Source organism: Pteropus alecto, unplaced genomic scaffold (genome assembly GCF_000325575.1).
Source record: "Pteropus alecto unplaced genomic scaffold, ASM32557v1 scaffold86, whole genome shotgun sequence".
Classification (NCBI taxonomy): domain Eukaryota; kingdom Metazoa; phylum Chordata; class Mammalia; order Chiroptera; family Pteropodidae; genus Pteropus; species Pteropus alecto.
The window spans coordinates 34,982,207-35,005,616 of NW_006442109.1; the positions used below are offsets into that span (position 1 = coordinate 34,982,207).

A 23,410-nucleotide genomic window follows, 5' to 3' on the forward strand; every position below is an offset into this window, starting at 1 on the left:
TATATCACACATGTGAGTGATAGCAAATGATTTTCAACTTTTTCTGTTGGACTCATTTTGCTCAGCATGATTATCTCAAGATCCATCCAGGTTGTCACAAATGACAGTATTTCATTTCTTCTTATGGCTGAGTAATATTCCATTGCATAGATGTACCACAACTTCTTTATCCAGTCATCTATTGTAGGACATTTTGGTTGCTTTCATGTCCTGGCCGCAATGAATAATGCTGCTATAAACATTGGTAAGTGTATATATCTTTTCGGATAAACATTTTCAAGTTTTGTGGGTAAATACCCAGTAGGATTGCTGGATCATATGGTAGTTCAATTTTTATTTTTTTGAGGAACCTCCATACTATTTTCCATAGTGGTTGTACCAATTTACATTCCCACCAGCAGTGTATGGGGGTTCCTTTTTTCCCACAACCTCTCTAACACTTGTTATTACTTGTCTGTTGATGATCATCATTCTAACAGGAGTGAAATGGCATCTCATTGTGGTTTTGATTTGCATTTTCCAAACAGCTGGTGAAATTGAGCATCCTTTTATACGTCTGTTGGCCATTGGTATGTTTCTTTGGGGAAGTGTCTGTTTGGGTCCTCTGTCCATTTCTTAAATTGGATTATTTTTTATTGTTGAAGTCTATGAGTTCTTTGAATATTTGGATATTAGCTCCTTACTGGAAGCATTGTTTGAAAATATACTCTTCCATTTGGATGGTTGCCTCTTTACTTTATTGATGGTTTCTTTAGCTGTGCAGAAGCTTTTTAGTTTACTATAGTCTCATTCATTTATTTTTGCTTTTACTTTCCTTGCCTTTAGGGTCAAATTCATAAAATCCTCTTTAGGTCCAAGGTCCTTGAGTTTAGTTCCTATGGTTTCTTCTATGCATTTTATTGATTCCGGTCTTATATTCAGGTCCTTAATCCTTTGAGTTAATTTTGTCGTGTGGTGATAGACAAAAGTCTACTTTCATTCTTTTGCATATGGCTTTCAAATTTTCCCAGTACCATTTGTTAAAGAGACTTTCCCCTCTCCATTGTGTTTTTGGCTCCTTTGTCAAAAATTATTTACCTATATAAATGGGGATTTTCTTCTGGACTTTCAGTTCTTTCCACTGGTCTGTGTGCCTGTTTTTCTGCCAAAACCATGCTGTTTTCATTATTGTCACTTTGTAGTATACTTTGAAGTCGGGCAGAGCCTTGTTCTTTTTTCTCATAATTGCCTTGGCTGTTCAGGTTCTTTTGTGCTTTCATATAAATCTGATGTTTTTGTTTTATTTCTTTAAAAATATTCCATTGGGATTTTGATAGGGATTTCCATTGCATTAAATCTGTATATGCTTTAGGTAATTAGGTCATTTTTACTATTTTGATTCTTCAAATCCAAGAACACAGAATATCCTTCCACTTCTTTGTGGCTTCTTCAATTTCTTTTAATAGAGTCTGATAGTTTTTTGTTTATAGGTCCTTCGCATGTTTTGTTAGGTTTATTCCTAGGCATTTTGTTCTTTTTGTTGTAATTGCAAAAGGAATTTTTTTATTTCTTTTTTTTTTGACAGAATATAGGAATGCTATGGATTTTTGAACATTAATTTTTTGTATTGAAACTTTACTGTATTTATTATTTCTAGTAGTATTTTAATGGAGTCTTTAGGGTTTTCTAAATAAGAGAATCCTGTCATCTGCAAATGGTGACAGTTTTACTTCTTCATTTCCTATTTGGATCCCTTTTATTTCTTTCTCTTGCCTGATTGCACTCGCTGGGACTTCCAATATTATATTGAATAATAGTGGTGATAGTGGACAGCCTTGTCTTGTTTCTGAGCTCAGAGAAAAAGTTTTTAGTTATGTATTATGTTAGCTGAGAGTTTATTGTATATGGCTTTTATTATGTTGAGGTACTTTCCTTCTATATCCATTTTATTAAGTTTTGATCATAAATGGATGCTGTATCATGTCAAAGGATATTTTACATCTATTGATATGATCTTATGATTTTTATTCTTTATTTCATTCATTTGGTGTAGCACATTAATCAATTTGCTTCTGTTAGACCATTCCTTTTCCCCTGGTGTATAATCTTTTTAATGTGTTGTTGTATTCGGATTGCTAGTAATTTATTTAGAATTTTTGCTTCTGTGTTCATGAGAAGTATTTGTATATAGTTTTCTTTTTTCGTGTTATCCTTACCAGATTTTGGTATTAGGGTAATGTTGATCTCTTAAAATGAGTTGGGAAATATTGCCTCCTCTTAGATTTTTTTTGGAAGAGTTTGAAAACAATAGGTTTTAAATCTTTTTTGAATGTTTGGTAGAGTTCACTGGTGAAACCATCTGGTGTGGGACTTTTACTTTTTGGTAGGTTTTTGATGATTGTTTCAATTTCCATACTGCTGATCAGTCTATTTAAATTTTTCAGTTCTTCATGGACGTGTCCATTTCTTCTTGGTTATTAAATTTGGTGTTACACAATTTTTCATAATATCTTGTGTGATCTTTTGTATTTACAGATCAGTTATAACTCCTCTCTCATATCTGTTTTTGTTTATTTGTATCCTTCTCTTTTTTCTTTAGTGAGTCTAGTCAGGGGTTTGTCAGTTTTATTAATCTTCTCAAAGAACCAGCTCTTTGTTGCATTTATATTTTCTATTTTCTTTTGGTTCTCAATCTCATTTAATTCTGTTCTAATTTTAATTATTTACTTCCTTCTCCTGATTTTAGGCTTCATTTTGTTCTTCTTTTTATAGCTTTAGAAGATATAGTGTTAGATTGTTTACTTAGGCTAGTTCTTGTTTTTTGAGATAGGCCGGTAATGATATAAACTTTCTTTTTATTACCCCTCTTGCTGTGTCTCAAAAGTTTTGATATGTTGTACTTTCATTTTCATTTGTTTCTATGTATCTCTTGATCTTTTTATTTCTTCTATGACCCAGTCATTTTTCAGTAGCATGTTGTTTAACCTCCATGTATTTGTGGTTTTTCGCACTTTCTTTTAGCAGTTGATCTCAGTTTCAAAGCATTGTGGTCAGAGAATATGCTTGGTATGATTTCAATCTTAAATTTTTTGAGGTTAGTTTTGTATTCCAATATATGGTCTATCCTTGAGAATGTTCCATGTGCACTAGAGAAGACTGTATAATTTGATGTTTTGGGGTGAAAGGCTCTTTAAATATAAGTTACGTCCAAGTGGTCTAATGCGTCATTTAAGGATATTATTTCTTTATTGATTTTTCTCTTTGAATGATCTGTCCATATCCGACATTGGATATTTAGGTCCTCTATATAATAGCATTTTGGTCACTTTCTCCCTTTTGTTCTGTTAGTAATTGTTTTATGTATTTCAAAGCTCCCTAATTTCAAGCATAAATATTAATAAGTGTTATATTTTCTTGATGTATGGTTCCCTTTATCCTTCTGAAGTGTCCATCAATATCTCTCTTTACCTCTTTTATCTTGAAGTCTATTTCATCCAATATAAGTACAGCTACATCTACTTTTCTTTGGATACCATTTACTTGGATTATACTTTTTCACCCTTTCACTGAGTCTGTATTTGTCTCTGGAACTGAGATGTGTCTCTTGAAGGAAGCACGTGGTTGAGGTTTGTGTTTTGATCCAATCTGCAACTCTTTGCCTTTTTATTTGTGAGTTCAGTTCATTTATATTTAGGGTGATTATTGAAATATGAGGTTTTCCTATAGCCATTTTATCTTTTGTTTTCTGGTAGCTTGATGTTTCCCTTGTTTCCTTGTCCTTGTGTTTCTGTCATTTTAATTTGGTGGGGTTTTGTGGATTTGCCCTTTGATCCTTGTTTTATGTTATGTATCTCAATTCTGGATCATTGGTTTGTGGTTACCATTAAGATTAAGAAAAGGAGAATTGTATATATAAAGTAGTCCATTTTCTTCTGTGTGTGCTTTATCTCCACTCCCTTTTGTGAATTTGGAGCCTTGTTCCTTCCCCTTTTCTGTTATTGTTGTCTCAAACTGTTCCTATGTATGTTGAACATTCATTACTATCTTGCAATAGCAATTATCTTCTTAATGTTAAAGCTCATAATACTTTGTTTTTAACTATCCTGCTCTATCTGCCTGCTAATTGTCTTACTCATAGTTATGTATTTTTTTTTTTTTGTCACTTTGTTTCAGGTGGGCTGACCTCCTTCAGTATTTCCTGTAAAGCAGGTCTTGCAGTGGAGAATTCCCTCAACTTTTGTATGTCTGTAAAGGTCATATTTCTCCTTCATTTCCAAAGGAAAGTTTTGCTGGACATATTATTCTTGGCTAGTAATTCCTTTCATTTAATAGTTTGAATATTTTGTTCCACTCCTTTCTTGCTTGTAAAGATTGTGCTGAGAAGTCCCAAGATAATCTAATAGATTGTCCTTTATAGGCTTCTGTCTTCTTTTTCCTGGCTGCCTTAAGAATTCTTTCTTTGTCATTAATTTTTGACAATTTTAATATAATGTGTCTTGGAGAAGGCCTTTTTGGGTTGAGATAATTGGGTATTCTGTTAGCTTCTTGGATTTGAAGCTTCAGCTCATTCCCTAGGTTTGGGAAATCCTTGTCAACTATTTGTCTGAATATTCTCTTTGTTCTCTTCTCTTTCTTTTCCTCTGGTATACCCATTATTTTTATGTTGCTTTTCCTATGTTGCCAGCTAGTTCTTGTATTTCTTTTTCATTCTTTTCATTCTCTGATATCTCTCTCCTCTTCTGAGTCATTTCTAGATTTCTGCCTTTGATATCACTGATTCTCTCTTCCATCTGGTCAGCTCTTTTTCCAAAGCTTGCTATGTCACTCTTCATCTCTTTTAGTGTATTCTTCATCTCCAGAACTTCTATATGGTTCTTTTTTGGGCTTTTAATCTCCTTCCTAGTTACCTATAAGAGAGCTCCTATAAGACCGTCAGCTGATTTCTCAGCAGAAAACTTGCAGGCCAAAAGGTTTGGCACAAAATATTTAAAAGGATGAAAATCTATGATGTACAACCAAGATTACTGTACCCAGCAAAGCTAGCATTCAGAATCAAAGAACAGATAAAAAGCTTTTCAGTCAAGAAAAAGCTAAAGGAGTTCATCACCACCAATCCAGTATTATAGGAAATGTTGGAGGGACTTATTTAAGAAGAAAAAAATATGCGTCAAAAATATGAATAAAGAATGGCAATAATTACATATCTATCAACAAGTACTTCAGATGAGAAAGAATTAAATGCTTCAATCAAAAGATAGGATGGCTGAATGGATAAAAATACAAGACCCTTATATAGGCTGCTTACAAGAGATTCACTTCAGACTGAAAGACACACATAGATGGAAAATAAAGAGATGGAAAAAGTTTTATCATGATGGACCCAGAGGGTATTGTGCTGAGTAAAGTACAACAGAGAAAAAGAAATGCCATTTGATTTTGCACACATGTGGAATCTAACGGACAACAACAACAACAAGGAACAAATGCATAGATACAGAGAACATTTTGTGGGTTATTGGATGGGAGGGGTGTTGAAGGGTATAACACAGAAGCTCCAGGCCTAGAACCCACACCTTGGATAGTCCAGAAAAAACCACCAGGGAGGACCAGACCGGTGTGACATGCCGTTTATTACTCACGGGGTAGGGAAGTTTCAGCTGCAGCCAGAGGGAGCTGCAGAAAAAGCTACCCGGCTAAAGGCAAGCAATGTTTTTATGCACACAAGCAGAAGGAGGGGTAATTTCATTGGGGGAGGCGGATGAGAGTAAGATGTGCTGCTTGGTTACAGTAGCAGATAATGTTCATGGGAGCAGCAGAAAATGTTCTTGAGTGCCAGCACTGCCCAAAGCTCTTTGTGTAGCACCTTCCTTGTCTCCTGGCCAGGCAGCCAACAGCCTTCTGAGTATGTGGAGGGGCTAAGTTCTGAATTAACCCCATGGTGGGGTGGGGGGTAGGTGAAAAAGGGGGAAGGGATTAAGAAGTACAAAATGGTAGTTACGAAACAGTCATGGAGATATAAAGTATAGCATAAGGAATAGAGTTAATAATATTGTATTAACTGTACGGTGTCAGATAAGTAGTAGATTTATTGGGGTGATCACTTTGTGAATTATATAGATGTCTAATCACTATGTTATATACCTGACGCTAATATAATATTGTATGCCAACTATAATTGAAAAATTAAAAAATATTTAATAAAAAAAGTGGTAAGAGAATTTGACTTTGAAAGGGTATCATGAGTGAGTTTTGGGGCAATGAGGAAATCAGTTCTGTAGGTAACTGTGGTGGTGTTTACATAAATCCATGCATTTGTAAAAATTCACAACTGCACCAAATAGAGTGAACTTTGGTGTATATAAATTAAAAAGTAAATTAAAAAATTTATATCTCAATAAATGACATCTTACATATTTTTACTTAAATATTTGAATTTCTTTTACCTCACAATGGTAATTTCCATACATACATTATTCATTTCCATTTTCTTTTTTATTATATTACTGCACAGTTCTGTAGCCCATTTTAAGTTTTCTATTTATTTAAAGATGTCCTTATTAATACATATTTTCTTTCAAATAATAAAAATATAATTTTCTGGTTTTATTTGCTTTGAACATATTTAAAACTAGAACCGAGTTGTTATTTTCTGTGTTAAAATGTATCAGGTTTTAAATTTATGGTTTCTATCTTTGGTGTCACGACTTCTCCATTTCAACGTATTTATTTCTTTAACTTAACGGTTTAAACATTTCAAATATTGAATCCACAATATTTGTGGATTGAATAGTATCTCGTGTAATCTACGGATTTAACCTTTATTCCAGATTGTTGAGAATGACTTGCTCTTTGGAGTACTCCATTCTTTCTGTCATTGTATAATAACTGCTAATTTACTATACGAGATTTAAAATAATACTCTTCATAAAACTCAGAAAATCAACAGTAATAAATGTTTAAATAAATGTCGAAAAATGCTCTTAATCATTGCTGTTGTATTTCCATTAAGCGGTTGCCAAATTATTTTGAATAACAAAGCAATTTATACATATCGATATTTCTTAGGCAATTTTTCTCCTTTTAAAAATGTTTCCTGGCTGTTAATTTAGAATTTTATTTATTCTGGATGACGTTAAGAATGCTTTTGTGAAGTACATATTGAAAATAAAAAAGTATACACAAAAATTTGAGATTCTTATTGGAATTTTGTCAGAATATTGATTTTTCTATGAAAGGTTCTACCTCCATTTACTCAAGTAATTTTGTCAGAGGAAAAAATATGTTTATATAAATGAATAAAGATATCTTTTTTGTGTGTGAATTATATAGGCTTTTATAATTATATAGATTGTGTCTTTTCTGACTTATCTACAATTTCGTTTATTGCTTTAATGATATTGACGAACTAGCTTTCTTGTCCGCCCGCTCCAGAGAATATCTGTGATGGGGTCAGATATTATTTTATGTATTGCTAGGATCATTTCCTAGTAGTCAAAAAAAAGTAAAATTGACAGGCAGGTTCCCTTTCTTTGACAGCTATTTCTAAACAGCACACTGGCAGCACATAGAACTCAGTTGTAACCCTTAACTTTGCGGGGAGTCCATGAAGGAACCACGGCTTTCGGTTGCTTTTGGAACTCAGACGCGCGCCCCGCCCCCAATTTCTCACATGCTACGTAAGGTGGCACCTCTCCGCCAATCTAGAAACGCTAGTAGCAAACACCAGAGGAAAAAGTAGTTCTGTAGTATAGTGCAGATAGTGCTCTGCTCCGTGTGCAGGTCTTCTGCGCATGCCTAGTTCCGCCTTCTGCCTCTATGCACTTCCGCCTTTTATTTCTGTTTTTCTCAGGCTTCTCGTGGAAGGTGGTTCTGAGGTCGCGAGTGTATGCTCTTTTCTGCGGTCCGTGTCACATGACAAGGGAGCGGCGGGTGAGCCCTGGCGGGTAGGAGGAGGGCCTGGGAAGGCTCGTGCGGCTGTAGGGGAGGCGATCAGTGTCCAGTGGTGGGGAGGAGCGCTCCAGACCCTTGGGACGGCGGAGTGCGGGCGTGTCAGTCAAGCCTAGGAACTGGAATCCCCACGTGACCAGCCTCTGCACGGAGCACGGTTCGTGAGGCCAGGTCCTCGGGCCGCAGGAGAAGGGCATGTGCTCTTGCGTTACGATTGCACCTAGTCTGTGGGGAGGAGGCGCGTGTGTGACGTATTACTTGTGTGGCGTGGTATGGGAAGAAGGAGTGGCCAGGAATGGCTGATTCAGTTATCACTCCAGACACCGTTCCCTTGATTCTCTGATTTTTTTGGGGGGGTAGGGGGGACGGGCGGGTTAGGTGCTATCCGATCTCGTCCATCAACGTATCTTGTTATATGCTATTGCTCTTTCCTGATTTGCCCTAGCATTCAGGAAGCAGTTTCAGGGATCATCTAGTTTGTCTCATTTGCTAGAAAAAAAAATTGTTTTTCTTCTGAAGGTTAGTGATTTATGCAGGACGACAGATTTGTCAGTGATGAAGACTGAAAAGTTAAGATCTCTCGACTCCTGGGCAAGTACTGCCTACTTTTCCGCACAAGTAAAAGCATGTTGCGTGTAAAAGAACTTTTTGAGAAATCGCATTGAAGTTAAAGAAATTAAAACAGACCTTTCCTTAAAGCACTGCTTTTTATAGCTTTCTTTGGAGTCAATAACTAAAGGTTTAGTAACGTTAGGAAAATTGATAAACAGCGTAGCGCTCAGTATTTTTTACAACAGTTTTTTGGTGAGGAGTTAATGTTCCTTCATTAGGTGTGTTATTTGTTTTAATCAGTCTTGTCATTTAAACTTTTTCTTTTGTGAACACCAAGGGATATTTAAACTTATAAAAAATCCATAGGAAGCAAATATATATATTTACCCAGTAAAAAATTTTATGCCCCAAAGCTATATGATTATATCAGAGTCAGAGAGGTGCTCTTTTACTATCCTCCTGTTCCTTCTGAAGGTCCAACGGATATTGACATTCTTCCTACCTAGTGGGTGTGTGTAGCTTTAAAGGGCAGGAGAATTCAGGAGCTGCCAGGCAGGCCAGATCTTTCATGACCCAATTCCTCTTCTAACCCAGCATGTCTTCAGAGTTGTCTACATTTTTCCAAGAACAGAAGAATATGAACAAATTCCAGGTAAGTTGTTTGTCCCCACTTTGTATTTTACAATAGATTTAATATGATTTCTAACAGTCCGTATGTTAAGATGGGAAATTAGTAATAGGTAAGATAAAAATCGAATTTCACAGAAAATATAAAGATCAACAGCAAGACCAAGTTGGCTTATAGATATATACTGATCATTGTATATCTTAGAGTTTCTAAGTCGACCTGCAAATGTGTCTTTGATGTTTTTGATAACCATGGTAGAAAGGGAGACACTTGGATACAGACAAATTCCGTTCAAGACACAAAGACTCCCTGGAGATACCTTTTTTAATCTTAATATAGGGAAACAGTGACTTACCTTCCAGTGACAGCCCTGAAATATGTTCCTGAAACTGTTCTTTACTAAGAGTAAAAGGGTCCAAGTGATGGTTCAAGCAGTGAATTTTATAATGGTCTTGTTTGATCCTAGTATAAAATCTAGAGAAATTAATGGCCTGCATGCCTGTTAGAAAAACTCTCCATAACTATTTTATCTTAGCTAGGCTGTGTATACAAGGTGTGCAGCAGATGGTTAAAAGTTAAGTTCTCTGGTAAATGTTCCTGAGCTTCTCAGTCAAACTTCATTCCATAGTATTCTCTCTTGGTTCTTCCCCTTCACTTTTTTGAATCTATCTCGGTAAAGGTCACCAATGACTTAGTTGTAGTTGCCTTCTTTGAACAACTGCTGCATTAGCCTACTGACTTCTCTCTCTAGGAAAGTATCCTTTGTCTTCTACTCATACCACTATTTTTTTTTCATATCACTCTTCTGATGGCTGTTTTTTTGGAGTCTTCCTCATTGTGCCCCTAGTTTAGTTCCAGGTTTTCATCCTTTGCCTACTAGTTTTCTCATTTTATCTCTATATATACATTGAAATGATATATAGTTAGTTGAACAATACTGTTTATTGTTTTGGGAGCTTTAAAAAATATATAAATTACCTTAATGTATATATTATACACATTTTTTCTCAACTCATAAATAATTTAAGATCTATCCAAATGTTGTTTATTCTTTTTAATGCTATGTTTTCCCATTGTATGGCACACTGTTCTAATTACTGTATTTTATTGGTAGACATCTAGGTATTTTCCATTTTTCAGTAATATAAATAATGCTGCTGTGAATATTCTTGTCATTCTCTCAGCACAATCACAAATGTATCTCCAGACTCTAGAGCAGTGCTTCTCAAAGTAAGGTTCTTTAACTAGAAGGAGCAGCATATCCTGGAAACTTATTTTAAATGCAGATTCTCATGCTCCATTCCAAACCTACTAGCAGAGAAATTCTAGCGGGGAGGCCCAGCAATCCATATTTTCACAAGGCATCCATGTGATGCTGATACTCAGTAAGTTTAAGAATCAGTGCTCTAGAGTCCTATGATTAATATTTTTGGATTGTAGAATATGAAGATTTCTAATTTTTCTAGGTATATTATTATTCTTTAGAAGTCTACTTTTCCTCCTTCCTCTCCAGATATAAAAATTATTCCTATGCTAATGTGTGAAAAACTAAACTGTTTAATTCATATGTCTAATTATTGAGTTGCGAACTTTTATAAATTTATGGCTTTTCAGGTTTTTTTTACTGAGTTTTGTAAGAATTCCATATTTTAAATGATAATCTTTTGTTATAATTGTTACTAATTATTTTCTCTCAGTATGCTTTTTGTCTTTTAACTTAATGGTATATTTTCTGAAACTTTTATATTGTGGTACAACTCTTTGATATCTTCTATTTTTTATTCTTGCTTTCCATACCCCAGAGACCTAATGAAATTTTTCTATATTTTGTCTAAAAATACCAAACTTATTTTAATATTTAGTACCTTAAATAAAATTAGATGAAAAGATCTAATTTTATATTGGTCCATCTGTAAAAAATAAGCAGCATAATTAAAAGATAACACTTCCTGACCTAGGACTAATAAAATAGAACTTGGTAGGAACGCCTGCCATGTTTTTTCATTATGCATGCTGCTGGCTTTTGACTTAGGTAGATACATTTTGTCATGTTCACAAAGTATCCATTGAGTCTTATTTTATTAAAAATGAGAATTTAATTTTTCCACAAGCCTTTTTAACATTTTATGGGGATGATGATGTAACTTTTTTCTTTAGATCTATTGAGTTATATTCCCACATTTCTCGACAACTAATCTTTGTGTTCTGAAACAAGACCCACTTGATCAAAAAGTGTTATTCTTTTAATGATTAGCGTAATTCTGCTCTTCAGTATTTTTTCCATAAACTTGTCTATATTATTTTTATCATTTTAAAAAAGTTTAATTTATTGCTTTTTTTTATCCCTAACAGTTTTACATTTGTGCCTTTTTTGACCAATTTTTATACAGACATGTATTTTATTAGTCTTTTAGGGAACTGGCTTTTGGTTTCATTGACTTTAACTATAATTTTCATTAACTCCTATCTTTACTCCTTCCTTCAGCTATCTTGGCTATAACTGCTTTTTCTATTTTCTTTTTTTTTGTTAAAGTTTATTTTAGAGTTTTTTAGTATACACATTTAAGGTTATAATTTCCCCAAGTAGCAATATGTAATGCTTTCTTTTTTTCTACACAGGTTTCAGTTTTCTTTCTGATGCCTGTTCAATCAATAAATCAAAATGTATTTTTATTTTTAACAAATCTTATTTTTAAATTAAATTTATTGGGGTGATATTGGTTAATAAAATGATATAGATTTCAATAATACATCATGTATATTGCATTGAGGGTTCACCACCCACAGTTTCCTTCCATCACGTTGTATTTGACCCCCTTATCTATCACCCTCCATGTCTTCTAGTAACCACTAAATGTTGTTTGTGTCCATGAATCCCTGTTTATCTTGTTCATTTGTTGCCTTCAGTTTTATATCCCACATCTGAGTGGAATTATATGATTCTTAACTTTTTCTGTTGACTTAACTTCACTTAACATGATAATCTGAAGATCTATCCAATGTTGTCGCAAATGGCAGTATTTCATCTTAAGACCCAGTAATATTCCATTGTATTACATCTTTATCCAGTCATCGAGGGGCACTTTGCTTGTTTCCATGTCATGGCCACTATGAATACTGCTGTAATGAACATCGGGGTGCATATATCTTTATGGGTAAGAGTTTTCAAATTTTTTGGGTAGATACCCAGAAGAGAGATTACTGGGTCATATGGTGACTCTAGTTTTAATTTTTTGAGGAACCTCTATACTGTTTTCTACAGTGGCTGTACCAGTTGACATTCCCATCAGCAATGTATGAGGGTTCTTTTTTTTTCTTTTTTATAATCTCTCTGATACTTGTTATTACTTGTCCTTTTGATGATAGCCATTCTAACAGGCATAAGGTGGTATCTCATTGTGGTTTTGATTTGTATTTCCCTAATAGTAAAGTGAAGCATCTTCTTATATGTCTGTTGGCCGTTTGTATGTCTTCTTGGGAGAAGTGTTCAGGTCCTCTGCCCATTTTTTTATTGGATTGTTTGTTTTTGTTGTTGTTGAGTTGTATGAATTCTTTATATATTGTGGATATTAGCCTCTCATAGGAAGCATTGTTTGCAAATATCTTCTCCCATTAGGTTGGTTGCCTCTTTTTCTTGTTGATGGTTTCTTTTGCTCTGCAGAAGTTTTTTAGTTTGACATAGTCCCATTGATTTATTTTTGCTCTTAACTTCCTTTGCCTTTCAGGTCAAATACATTAACAGCCTTTCTAAATCTAAGGTCTGTGAGTTTAGTACCTGTGTTTTCTTCTTTGCAATTTACTGTTTCAGTTCTTATATTTAGGTCTTTGGTCCATTTTGAGTTATTTTTGGTATATGGTGACAGCAGCCTAATTTCATTTTTTTGCATGTGGCTTTTCAATTTTCCCAGCACCATTTATTGAAGAGGCTTTTCTTTCTCCATTGTATGTTTTTGGCTCCTTTGTTGAAAATTATTTGCCCATATATGGGGGTTTATTTCTGGGCTCTCAAATCTGTTCCATTGGTCTGTGTGTCTGATTTTCTGCCAGTATCATGCTATTTTGATTATTGTCGCTTTGTAGTATAATCTGCAGTCAGGCAGAGTCATACCACCAGCCTTTTTTTTTTTTCTCAGGATGGCTTTGGCGATTCAGGGTCTTTTGTGCTTGCATACAAATCTGATGGTTTTTTGTTCTGTTTCTTTAAAAAAATGCCATTGGGATTGTTATGTGGATTGCATTAAATCTGTATGTGCTTTAGGTAATAAGGTCATTTTAATTATGTTGAACCTTCCAATCCATGAATACAGAGTATGTTTCCATTTGTGTGTGTTTTCTTCAATTTCTTTTAATAATGCCTTGTAGTTTTCAGTGTGTAGGTCCTTCACATGCTTTGTTAAGTTTATTGCTAGGTATTTTATTTCTTTTTGTTGCAATTGCAAAAGTAATAGTTTTTTTTTTTTTTTTCATTTTTCTGAAATTTCATTATTAGTGTATAGGAACACTGTGGATTTCTGTACATTGATTTTGTATCCTGACACTTTACTGTATTTGTTTATTGTCTCTAGTAGTGTTCTTGTGAAGTCTTTAGGGTTTTCTAATATAATCATGTCATCTGCAAAAAGAGACAGTTGACTTCTTTGTTCCCAATTTGGATGCCTTTTATTTCTTTCTCTCGCCTGGTTGCTCTAGCCAGGACTTCCAATACTGTATTGAATAATAGTGGTTATATCAGACAACCTTGTCTCGTTCCTGATCTTAAAAAGAAGTTTCTTAGGTTTTTACCATTGGGTAAGATATTAGCAGAGGGATTGTCATAGATGGCCTTTATTATGTTGAGATAGTTTCCTTCTATACTTATTTCCTTAAATGTTTTAATCATAAATTAATGTTGTATCTTGTCAAATGGTTTTTCTTCATCTACTGATGATCATGGTTTTTATTCTTTATTTCGTTTATGTGGCATATCACATTAATCAATTTGTGTATGTCAAATCATCCTTGTGACCTGCAATGAACCCCACTTGATCCTGATGCATAATCTTTTTAATGTATTGTTGTATTTGGTTTGCTAGTATTTTGTTTAGGATTTTTACATTTGTATTTATCAGGCATATTGGTTACTAGTTTTCTTTTTGTTATGTTAACCTTACCAGGTTTTGGTATCAAGGTAATGTTGGCCTCATAAAATGAGTTAGGAACTACTGCCTGTTGTGTAGTTTTTTTGGAAGAGTTTGAGAAGAATAGGTATTAAATCATCTTTGAATGTTTAATAGAATTTACTAGTGTAACCATCCTGGACTTTTACTTTTTGGAAGATTTTTGATTATTGTTTTAATTTCTTTACTATTTAGATTTTCCACTTTTTCGTGATTCAGTCTAGGAAGGTTGTATATAAATCTTATTCCATATGTATAGCAGTTATATAGAAAAGTTCACAGGTCTTAAGTATAGCGCTTATGAGCTTAAAGAATTAGAATCATGCACTGCTGAACGACTGGGGATTCCTTCTGAGAAATGCATTGTTAGGCAGTTTTGTCATCTTGAACATCATAGAGATACACAAATCTAGATGGTATGGCCTAATGCATACCTGGACTATATGGTTTAACCTGTTGTTCATAGGTTACAGTCCTGTACAGCATGTTACTGTAGAAAATAACATAAGATTAAATCAAGCTCAAGAGAAAATGATGCAATCAAGAGACTCTGTAAACATGAGATATGTGAGGCTGCTGACAGCCTAACAAGGCATAGTCTTTTAAAGCAAACTTTTTTTTAATAAGTAGAAAGAGTGCACGATAAATAGTGACAAAAAGTATAGCATATTAAATACATAAATCAGTAAAATAGTTGTTTAGTATCATTATCAAGTATTATATACTGCACATAATTGTACATGCTAAACTTTTGTATGACTGGCAACACAATAAGTTTGTTTACACCAGCGTCACTACAAACCTATGAGTAATGCCTTGCACTATGACCTTATGATGGCTATGAGTAACTAGGTGATAGGAATTTTCCGGCTCCCTTATAATCCTGTGGGACCACCATCATATATGTGGTCTATCATTGACTGAAATGTTGTTATTTGGCACATGACTATATTACAAACTCAGTAACCTTATAACTCATATATAGGTCAAAACAAACATTACTAGCACTCTTGAAGCTTCCCTTGTGCCCCCTCACAATCCTTAATACCTCCCTGCTCATTACAATTAATCTGTGGCTTTAATAGGGAAGTTGATGTATGAAGTGACAGAAACCATCTAACCCTCAAAGCCTAAAATATTTACTGTCTGGCTGTGTAAAAGTAGTTTGGCAATCCCTAGATTAGTTTTTTAAATTTGTTAGTGTTGGTGTTATCTATTTCCTGTTTAAAGTAAGTTTCCAACTCCAAGGTCATGTCATTTTAAAAATATTGTTTTGGCTTTCACATTTATGTGTGTTTTATTGGAATTGATGTTCACTTATGTACAAGGTTGACATCAGTTTAGTTTTTTCACATATAATTTATCTAGAATCATTCTTAGAACAATTTTTTCTCCTCTGTTTTGCAGCATGTTATATGTCATAATAAAGTATACGTCTATGTCTGGGTCTTTCTGTTCCATTGGTTTGTCTCTTCTTATACCAGTATCACATTTGACAAAAAGTATTTACGTTTAGTAGTATATACCCTTTATTTTTTTCTTCTTCAATGAGATCCTCGTTCTTCGTGGCCCTTTGCATTCCCATATGAATATTAGTATTGACAATTGTTACATAATTGTTAGTATTCACAAAATACTTGCTGGGATTTTCTTTGGGGTTGAGTCGAATCTATAAATAAGTTTGGGAAAAATTGCTATTTTTTTTGATATTGAATCTTCTAACGCATGAACATGCTGTATTTCCTAACATTTATGTAAGTTTTTAGTAATTGTTAAAGTTTTTTGTGTAGATTCTTGCACATCTGTTATTAGTTATTTTTATATGTTTAGTTTTTTTGTTAACATACATATATCTTAATTGCATTTTCTAATTACTTGATGCTGACATGTAAAATTATTTTTAGTATATTGATCTCATATCCAACAATTTTTCTGGACTAATATATTATGTCAGAAAATTCACCTATACATTATTTGGATTTTTCTATATATATATAAACAAATAATTTGGGAATAAAGACACTTATTTATATTTTCCAATTTTTAACCTTTTTTCTTTTATTGCATTGCTAGTTTCTTGTATATGTAATATTGGTTAGAAGCAAGAATAGGTTTCTTTGTCTTGATTCTGTTCTCAAAGGGAAAGCTTTTCTTTCAATATGTAATTTTTGCTGCATTTATTTTGTATAATCACATCAAGGATGTGCATTCTAGTCCTAGTTATCTAAAGTTTTTTTAATGAGTTTCTGTTAAAGTTTATCAAATGGTTTTCATCATCTATTGAGATCATTATATGATTCGTCTCCTTTATTTTCTTCATTGGTGAATTATATTAATTGAATTTCATATGTAAAACTAACTAGATACATATGTATTCTGAATGTCTTTTCCCACTGTGTGTGTTGTATTTTTATCCTCTTTATGTCTTTTGATAAGGGTAGGTTCTTAATATAGTATGATTAATATAATTTGTTTTCTGTTTTAAAAATCTTTGGTCATGAAGGTATTTCTTATAGCATTTTCTGAAATTTTTTATTGTTTTACTCTTCAGATTTAGATATATATCTATAATATATAAAATGTTTATAATGAATTTCTGCTTATACTTAAGATAGCAATAAATATAATTAAACTAGCAGTATTTATTGAAATGATTATCTTTCTGTTACCTTTATCATAAATCAGGTGGTCATATATGTGTGGGTCTGTTTTTGAACTCTTCCCCATTCTGTGTATACTTTTGAAAATTCTTATGCCCATATCACACTATGTTTTAATTATGGTGTATTGATTAATTATACTTGATATATTTCTTCTGGCTTTATTTTTCTTCAAGATTGTTTTGTCTCTTCTTAGCCCTTTGCATTTTCACATATTTTAGAATTAGCCTGCCTAATATCCAAGAAAGTGTCTACCGGGATTTTGTTTGAGGCTGCTATGAATTTGTATATCAACATGGAGCAAATTAATATTTTTATAGTGTTGAACCTTCCTATCTAGGAACCTGTTATATCTCTCCATTTATTTAGGTCTTCTTTATTTTCCTTTATTATATTTTGTAATTTTCTTTGTAGAGATTTTCATATTGTTATGCTATTATTAATTGTACCATTAAAATATTTAATTTTCTGAAATTTATTATATTGAACTTGTATCTAATTTCTAAAATTTTTATTTTAGATACTTAATTTGGGTTTTCTTTGTATATGATTGTTTTGTCATAATACACTAAGAACTTTAGAAGAATATTGAATGAAATTGGAGATAGAAGACATCCTTATGTTGGTACTAGTTTTAAGTTGAACAATTTCCATATTTCACCATTAAATGTGATGTTTGCTGTAGGTGTTTGAAAAAGTCCTTTATCCCATTGAGGAAATTCCTTTTTATAGTTTGCCAAGAATATTTCTTGTCTTGCTTTTCTGTATGAGATGATCATATCATCTCTTAGTTTTTAAAACTATTCATTCTCATTTTTATTTCCACCTTCAGAAAATACTTTCATGGTGTTCATAGCCCATTCTTTCTCTGTGAGCCTGTTGAAAAGTGATTTTCCCTCAGGTTGCATTCTTGTTAATTTCTCTCTTCTGTCTCTTAGTTCCTTGAGAGCTATCGGATTCATTCTTGATGACTTCAAACTCCACCAAATCATTAATTTATGTATGTATGTATGTATGTATGTATGTATTTATGTTATTGGAATGACATTGGTTAATAAAATTAAATAAGTTTTAAGTGTACAATTCAACAATGTTATATATATGTGTATGTGTGTATATATATATACATATATATAAATACATATATACGTATATACATATATTGCATTGTGTGTTCACCACCCAAAGTTAAATTTCCTTCTGCCACCAAATATTAGACCCCTTTTATCCTTAACTACCTACCCTCTTCCCCTTCCCTCTGGTATTGTTATTAATGTCTACCAAATCTTTATTTTCATTTCTAGATCTACAGTATTGTGTTTCAAATTTATTATATCTAAGACCTATTTTACTAAAATAAAGTGTGCAGTTCTGTTTTCTCCTATTTTTCTGGCTGGCTTTGTGACTCCAGTATCTGTACAGCTGTTCATGCAAATCCCTGAGGAAGTATGATTAATATAATTAATCTAGTATCTGTACAGCTGTTCATGCAAATCCCTGCCCAGTGAATTGGTGACCAGTTCTATTGTTATCCCCTTTTATCAGTGCCCTATTTGCATCCCAATTTCTACTATATTAGTTCATGTAAGTGGTGGTGTTTTGTCTTTTTAGCTTTTTCTTCTCTTTTTAAAAAGAGTAGATTCTGTAAATAAAAACCTGGTAACAATTTCAGTATATGCTCAAATCTGTTCTTTTGCTCTCCTTTCTCTGCAACAGTTATCTAAAGGTAAAAGTGTGCATTCTAGATGATATCAAAAACTATCCAATTGGATGTCTTCTCTTATATAGTCTACAGACATTTCAAGTACAATAGTTCCAAAATCTTTCCCTTTTCATTTTCTACACATCTTCATTATTGTCTCTGAATTGAAGTTAGAATCTAGAATATGTATTGCAGTGAAATAAAATATTAGGCCATCTCTCTACAATTTTAAGTCTAAATATAAAGAAAATTAAAAATTATAATGTATTGATAGTTTATTTATATAATTTATAAATATAAACTTCTATAGTGTTGGATTTTTTAAAAAAACTAATTTAATGCTTTAATAACAAGTAACATCTTACTATGCTTTGGAAGAGTTATACTGTAAATTTTTTTTGGAAATTGACAAAGAATGCTGAACTCTATATTAGAAGTCCTGAATTCTGTAAGATAGTGGGCCTTAGACACCTTTGGGCAATTCTCTTGGTTTTGTTGGGAAGTGTTTATCTCTGAGGTTTCTTTTGTAATAATTTGCATCTGTGAAATTGTTCACATGTATAAACTCATTTTGTCTTGGAGTCTGGTTTGGTTTTATCCATGGAACAGAGACACATTATCACTGATAAATGTTTCCTAAAATTTGGAGTAACATGTAGTTCAGGAAAAATCCTACCTTCAAAAAGCTCTAAGCTATTTAAGGGACAGAAACATTTTAAATTTAGTTTACTGCTATATCCCCAGGATCAAAAAGAGTTAAAAAAGTTACTAGGACTTAGTAAATGTGAATGATTTTTTTTTTAAATGAAAACAATAAAAAGGAAAAGAAGTCATCTTTAAAGTAGATAATTTTCTCACAAAATTTTTTTAAATTTAATTTTTAGAAGCCAATGTATAATGAAAAATGTGTTATCAAGGTACTAAGGATTTCAAGCTGGAGTTCCATATGATGGGTGGATAATTTCCATATTTCAGCACACAACAGGCAGGGAGGCAATAACTCATGCCACATACTTTTTAAAGTATAAGACCAATGCCAGGCTAAATGCTCGAGCTAGAGCTCTCTAGTTCAAACTGAAAATCTTCCCAAGTTGATTTCTCTTCTTAAATGTGTTCACTTAGTAAGATGTAGAGCTCTTTCTTTTCTTTTTCTATTTTTTTTTTTTTTTTGTTTCTAGCCACTAAGTATTCTAAGCAAATATGCCTCTAAATTCTGGCCTGGACCTCTGAACGCCTAGAGGGCTTCATCCTTGGGCAGCAGCCGTACAATTATGGGTGCTCAGACTGCCCAAGTCATTCAGAAACCTTGATCGTCTTTGGATCACAGTTTCTTCTAGTCATCTCCAGAACTTCTTACTTCCTGGAAGATATAGTAAAACTTGATTGATGATTCCTCTAGGAAAGCACCAGTACCCCAAAACAACTTGCTTCCCAATATATCTGTAAAGCATCTACTTTCAAGTATAGTTTTCTGCAAATCAGTTCTACTAAACATTCTGAGAAAAAAAAATTTAGAGGGCAAGGTGGGTATAGTAGAGTATTATAATATGACTATAGTAGTAGTCATATTCCTGTAAATTAGAGAATTCTACACACTGAAGTCTTTTCCTCAAAATTAAAATATAGAGTAACATATTAGAGGCTTAGGATCATAGAGTGTTCACTTTATTTAAATGTGTGTATTTTTCCAACTTCTTTTCACCTAGCAAGAATTAGTCTCCCTAGGTTATATGCTGGGTAAATTCGCTCTAATTTGGTGGTTTTCAAACTGTTCCAGGGTCCCTTGTGAGGATTCCTCAAGACCTTTTCAAAAAATCTGAATTCGAAACTATATTTATACATATATACTCACGTTCACTATATTGTCTCACAAGTGTGCAGTGGAGTTTTCCAGAGGCTACATGATAGGTGATAATGTCCACCATTCTTTAAGGTGGAAAGTAATCACGTGCTTTGGAAACTATTGATCTGAAATTACCCTGCAATCCATTTCCTGAATATATCCATGGCCCCTTCTCTCATCATAGCTCCAGGCTCTATTCTCAATTCCTCCTGTGCTGTTTGTCCTTTTGCCCATTTCCTGAGTGTGTTAGAGGCCTTTGCTTGTGCCATGGCCCTGTGCTCATGAAGAACACAGTATTACTCTTCATCCAACAGCTGTTCTTCAGTGAAGCTTAAAATAGAACTAATTTTGCTCCTCATTTACATTAGTCTGTCTTGTGTGTACTTTCACTATAGCATTTCTAATTTATTACTGTATATGTTTTCTTACCAGATTATATGTTTTTTGAATACAAGATGTTGATTAATTTTAGTGCTTCCAAGAACTAACTAGAATAGTTCCAGTTACATTGTGGGGATTAATGCAATGGCAGAATATTTCTATTATGATTTCTCTTCTTTGTCCAGAATATAAAGCAAAATATTCTATATTCATTCAGATAATCTGTGAATGGTAATCATGGTAAAGATTAGTTCTCATATATCTTTTTCCATGTTACCTAATTTTGAACATTTCAGATTGAACAGAAATTTACATCAGTATCATTTAAGGATGTGACTGTGGGCTTCACTCAGGAGGAGTGGCAGCACCTGGACCCAACTCAGAGATCCTTGTATAGAGATGTGATGTTGGAGAACTACAGCAACCTTGTCTCAGTGGGTAAGGTCCTTTATTATGTAATTCTAAGTAGCATTTTAAAATTCTTTTAATTATGAAGCATACAGACACTCTAGAGTTTAATGATAGTTAATATTAGAATTCAGTGTTGATTGATCACTTTTGGGTACCAAGAATATATGTGTTTACCTCTCCAGTGAAATGTTCAGTGGTACCTTTATTGAGCAGCTCCAGAAGCTTCCTCCTCTTTCTGAGGCCATGGAGTCTAGGTTGCCTTGTCCAAGTCCTAAATTATTTTACTTTGTCAGGGTATTGTGTTACCAAACCAGAGGTGATCTTCAGACTGGAGCAAGGAGAGGAGCCATGGATATTGGAGAAAGAATTGCCAAGCCAGAGTTTCTCAGGTGAGTTAATGTGAACATCAGAGGATTTATTATTTTCCTGTGGTTAATCCACAGGTTGACCACTTTGAAATGTTTTCTCAAGAATATCTCTTTCAAGGTCCTAACCCTTGGATGTGATTGAGAATACTGATTATTGAAGCAAATTTCCAGGTATCATGCCCACAGAGAATGTCCTCCTTTTTGATTCGCTTTTCGAACATTTACTATTCTTACATCTGCCAACAGTCCAATCTTTGCCCTTTTTATCTTTACTACTGTTTATCTTGATTATTGTATGTTTTCAAAGCAATTTCAGTTGCCCACATTACCTTCACTGCCCTTCCTTTCTGTTACTTTCAGACATTCTTTCATATACTCGGTTTTTGACTCATAATTTTTTTTTTAAGTTTATTGGGGTAACATTGGTTAATATAATTATAATTTTCAGGTGTTCATTATAATTTGACATCTATATATTCTATTGTGTGATTACCACCCAGAGTCCAGTTTCCTTCGGGTACCATATATTTGATCCCCTTTACCCACTTCACCCTCCCCAACTCCCCTATATTTGACCCCCTTTACCTGTCTACCTCTTCCCTCCTCCCCACCCCCTATCCTCTAATAAGCACTAGTCCCTTGTCCATGTCCCTGAGTCGCCTTTTGTACTGTTCATTTGTTACTTTTAGGTTTATATTCCAAATATAAGTGATATCCTGTGATTTTCAACTTTTTTAGTCTGGCTTATTTTGTTTAGCATGATTATCTTGAGGTCCATCCAGGTTGTCGCAAATGACAGTATTTCATCTCTTCTTAATGGCTGAGTAATATTCCATTGTATATATATACCATAGCTACTTTAGCCAGTCATCTATCATAGGACACTTCAGTTGCTTTCATGTTCTGGCCACTGTGAATAGGGCTGCTATGAACATCGGTGTTCAAATATCTTTTCAGATATGGGTTTTCAAGTCTTTAGAGTAAATGCCCAGTAGAGGGATTGCTGGATCATATGGTAGTTCAATTCTTAGTTTTTTGAGGAACCTCCATACTGTTTTCCATAGTGGCTGTACCAATTTGCAGTACCACCAGCAGTGTATGAGGGTTCCTTTATCTCCACATCCTCTCCAACATTTGTTATTACTTATTCTGTTGATAACAGCAATTCTAACAGGTATGAGATGGAATATCTCATTGTGGTTTTGATTTGCATTTTTCTAATAGCTAGCAATGTTGAGCATCTTTTCATATGTTTGTTGGCCATTTGTATGCCCTCCAGGGAGAAATGTCTCTTCAGGTCCTCTGCCCCTTTTTTGATTGGATTGTTTTTTCTTTGTTGTTATTGAGTCATATGAGTTCTTTGTATATTTTGGTTATTAGGCTCTTCTTATTGGAGGCATTGTTTGCAAATATATTTTCCCATTCGGATGGTTGTCTCTTTACCTTGGTGATGATTTCTTTTGCTGAACAGAAGCTTTTGAGTTTAATGTAGTCCCATTCATTTATTTTTGCTTTTACCTCCCTTGCCTGTGAGGTCAAATTCATAAAATCCTCTTTAAGTCCAAGGTCCTTGAGTTTAGTTCCTATGTTTTCTTTTTGCATGTGTCTTATTTACATTCAGGCTCTTAATCCATTTTGAGTTAATTTTGGTGTGTGGTGATAGACAACAGTCTAGTTTTATTCTTTTGAAGGTGGCTTTCCAGTTTTCCCAGCATCATTTATTGAAGAGGCTTTCCTTTCTCCACTGTATATTTTTGGCTTTTTTGTCAAAAATTATTTGCCC

At 33.6% G+C, this 23,410-nt stretch overlaps 1 protein-coding gene across 1 annotated transcript in view; it reads left to right on the forward strand.

The window, feature by feature from the left end:
- Positions 1-7,668: 7,668 nt before the first annotated feature.
- LOC102886270 (zinc finger protein 33B-like) overlaps positions 7,669-23,410 on the forward strand; it is a 45,408-nt gene continuing 29,666 nt past the window's right edge. Inside the window, 4 exon segments of the mRNA XM_025038925.1 lie at positions 7,669-7,922; positions 9,073-9,130; positions 21,145-21,286; positions 21,553-21,648. Of these exon segments, the coding sequence (XP_024894693.1) occupies positions 7,795-7,922; positions 9,073-9,130; positions 21,145-21,286; positions 21,553-21,648 (424 nt within the window). The 5' untranslated portion in view covers positions 7,669-7,794.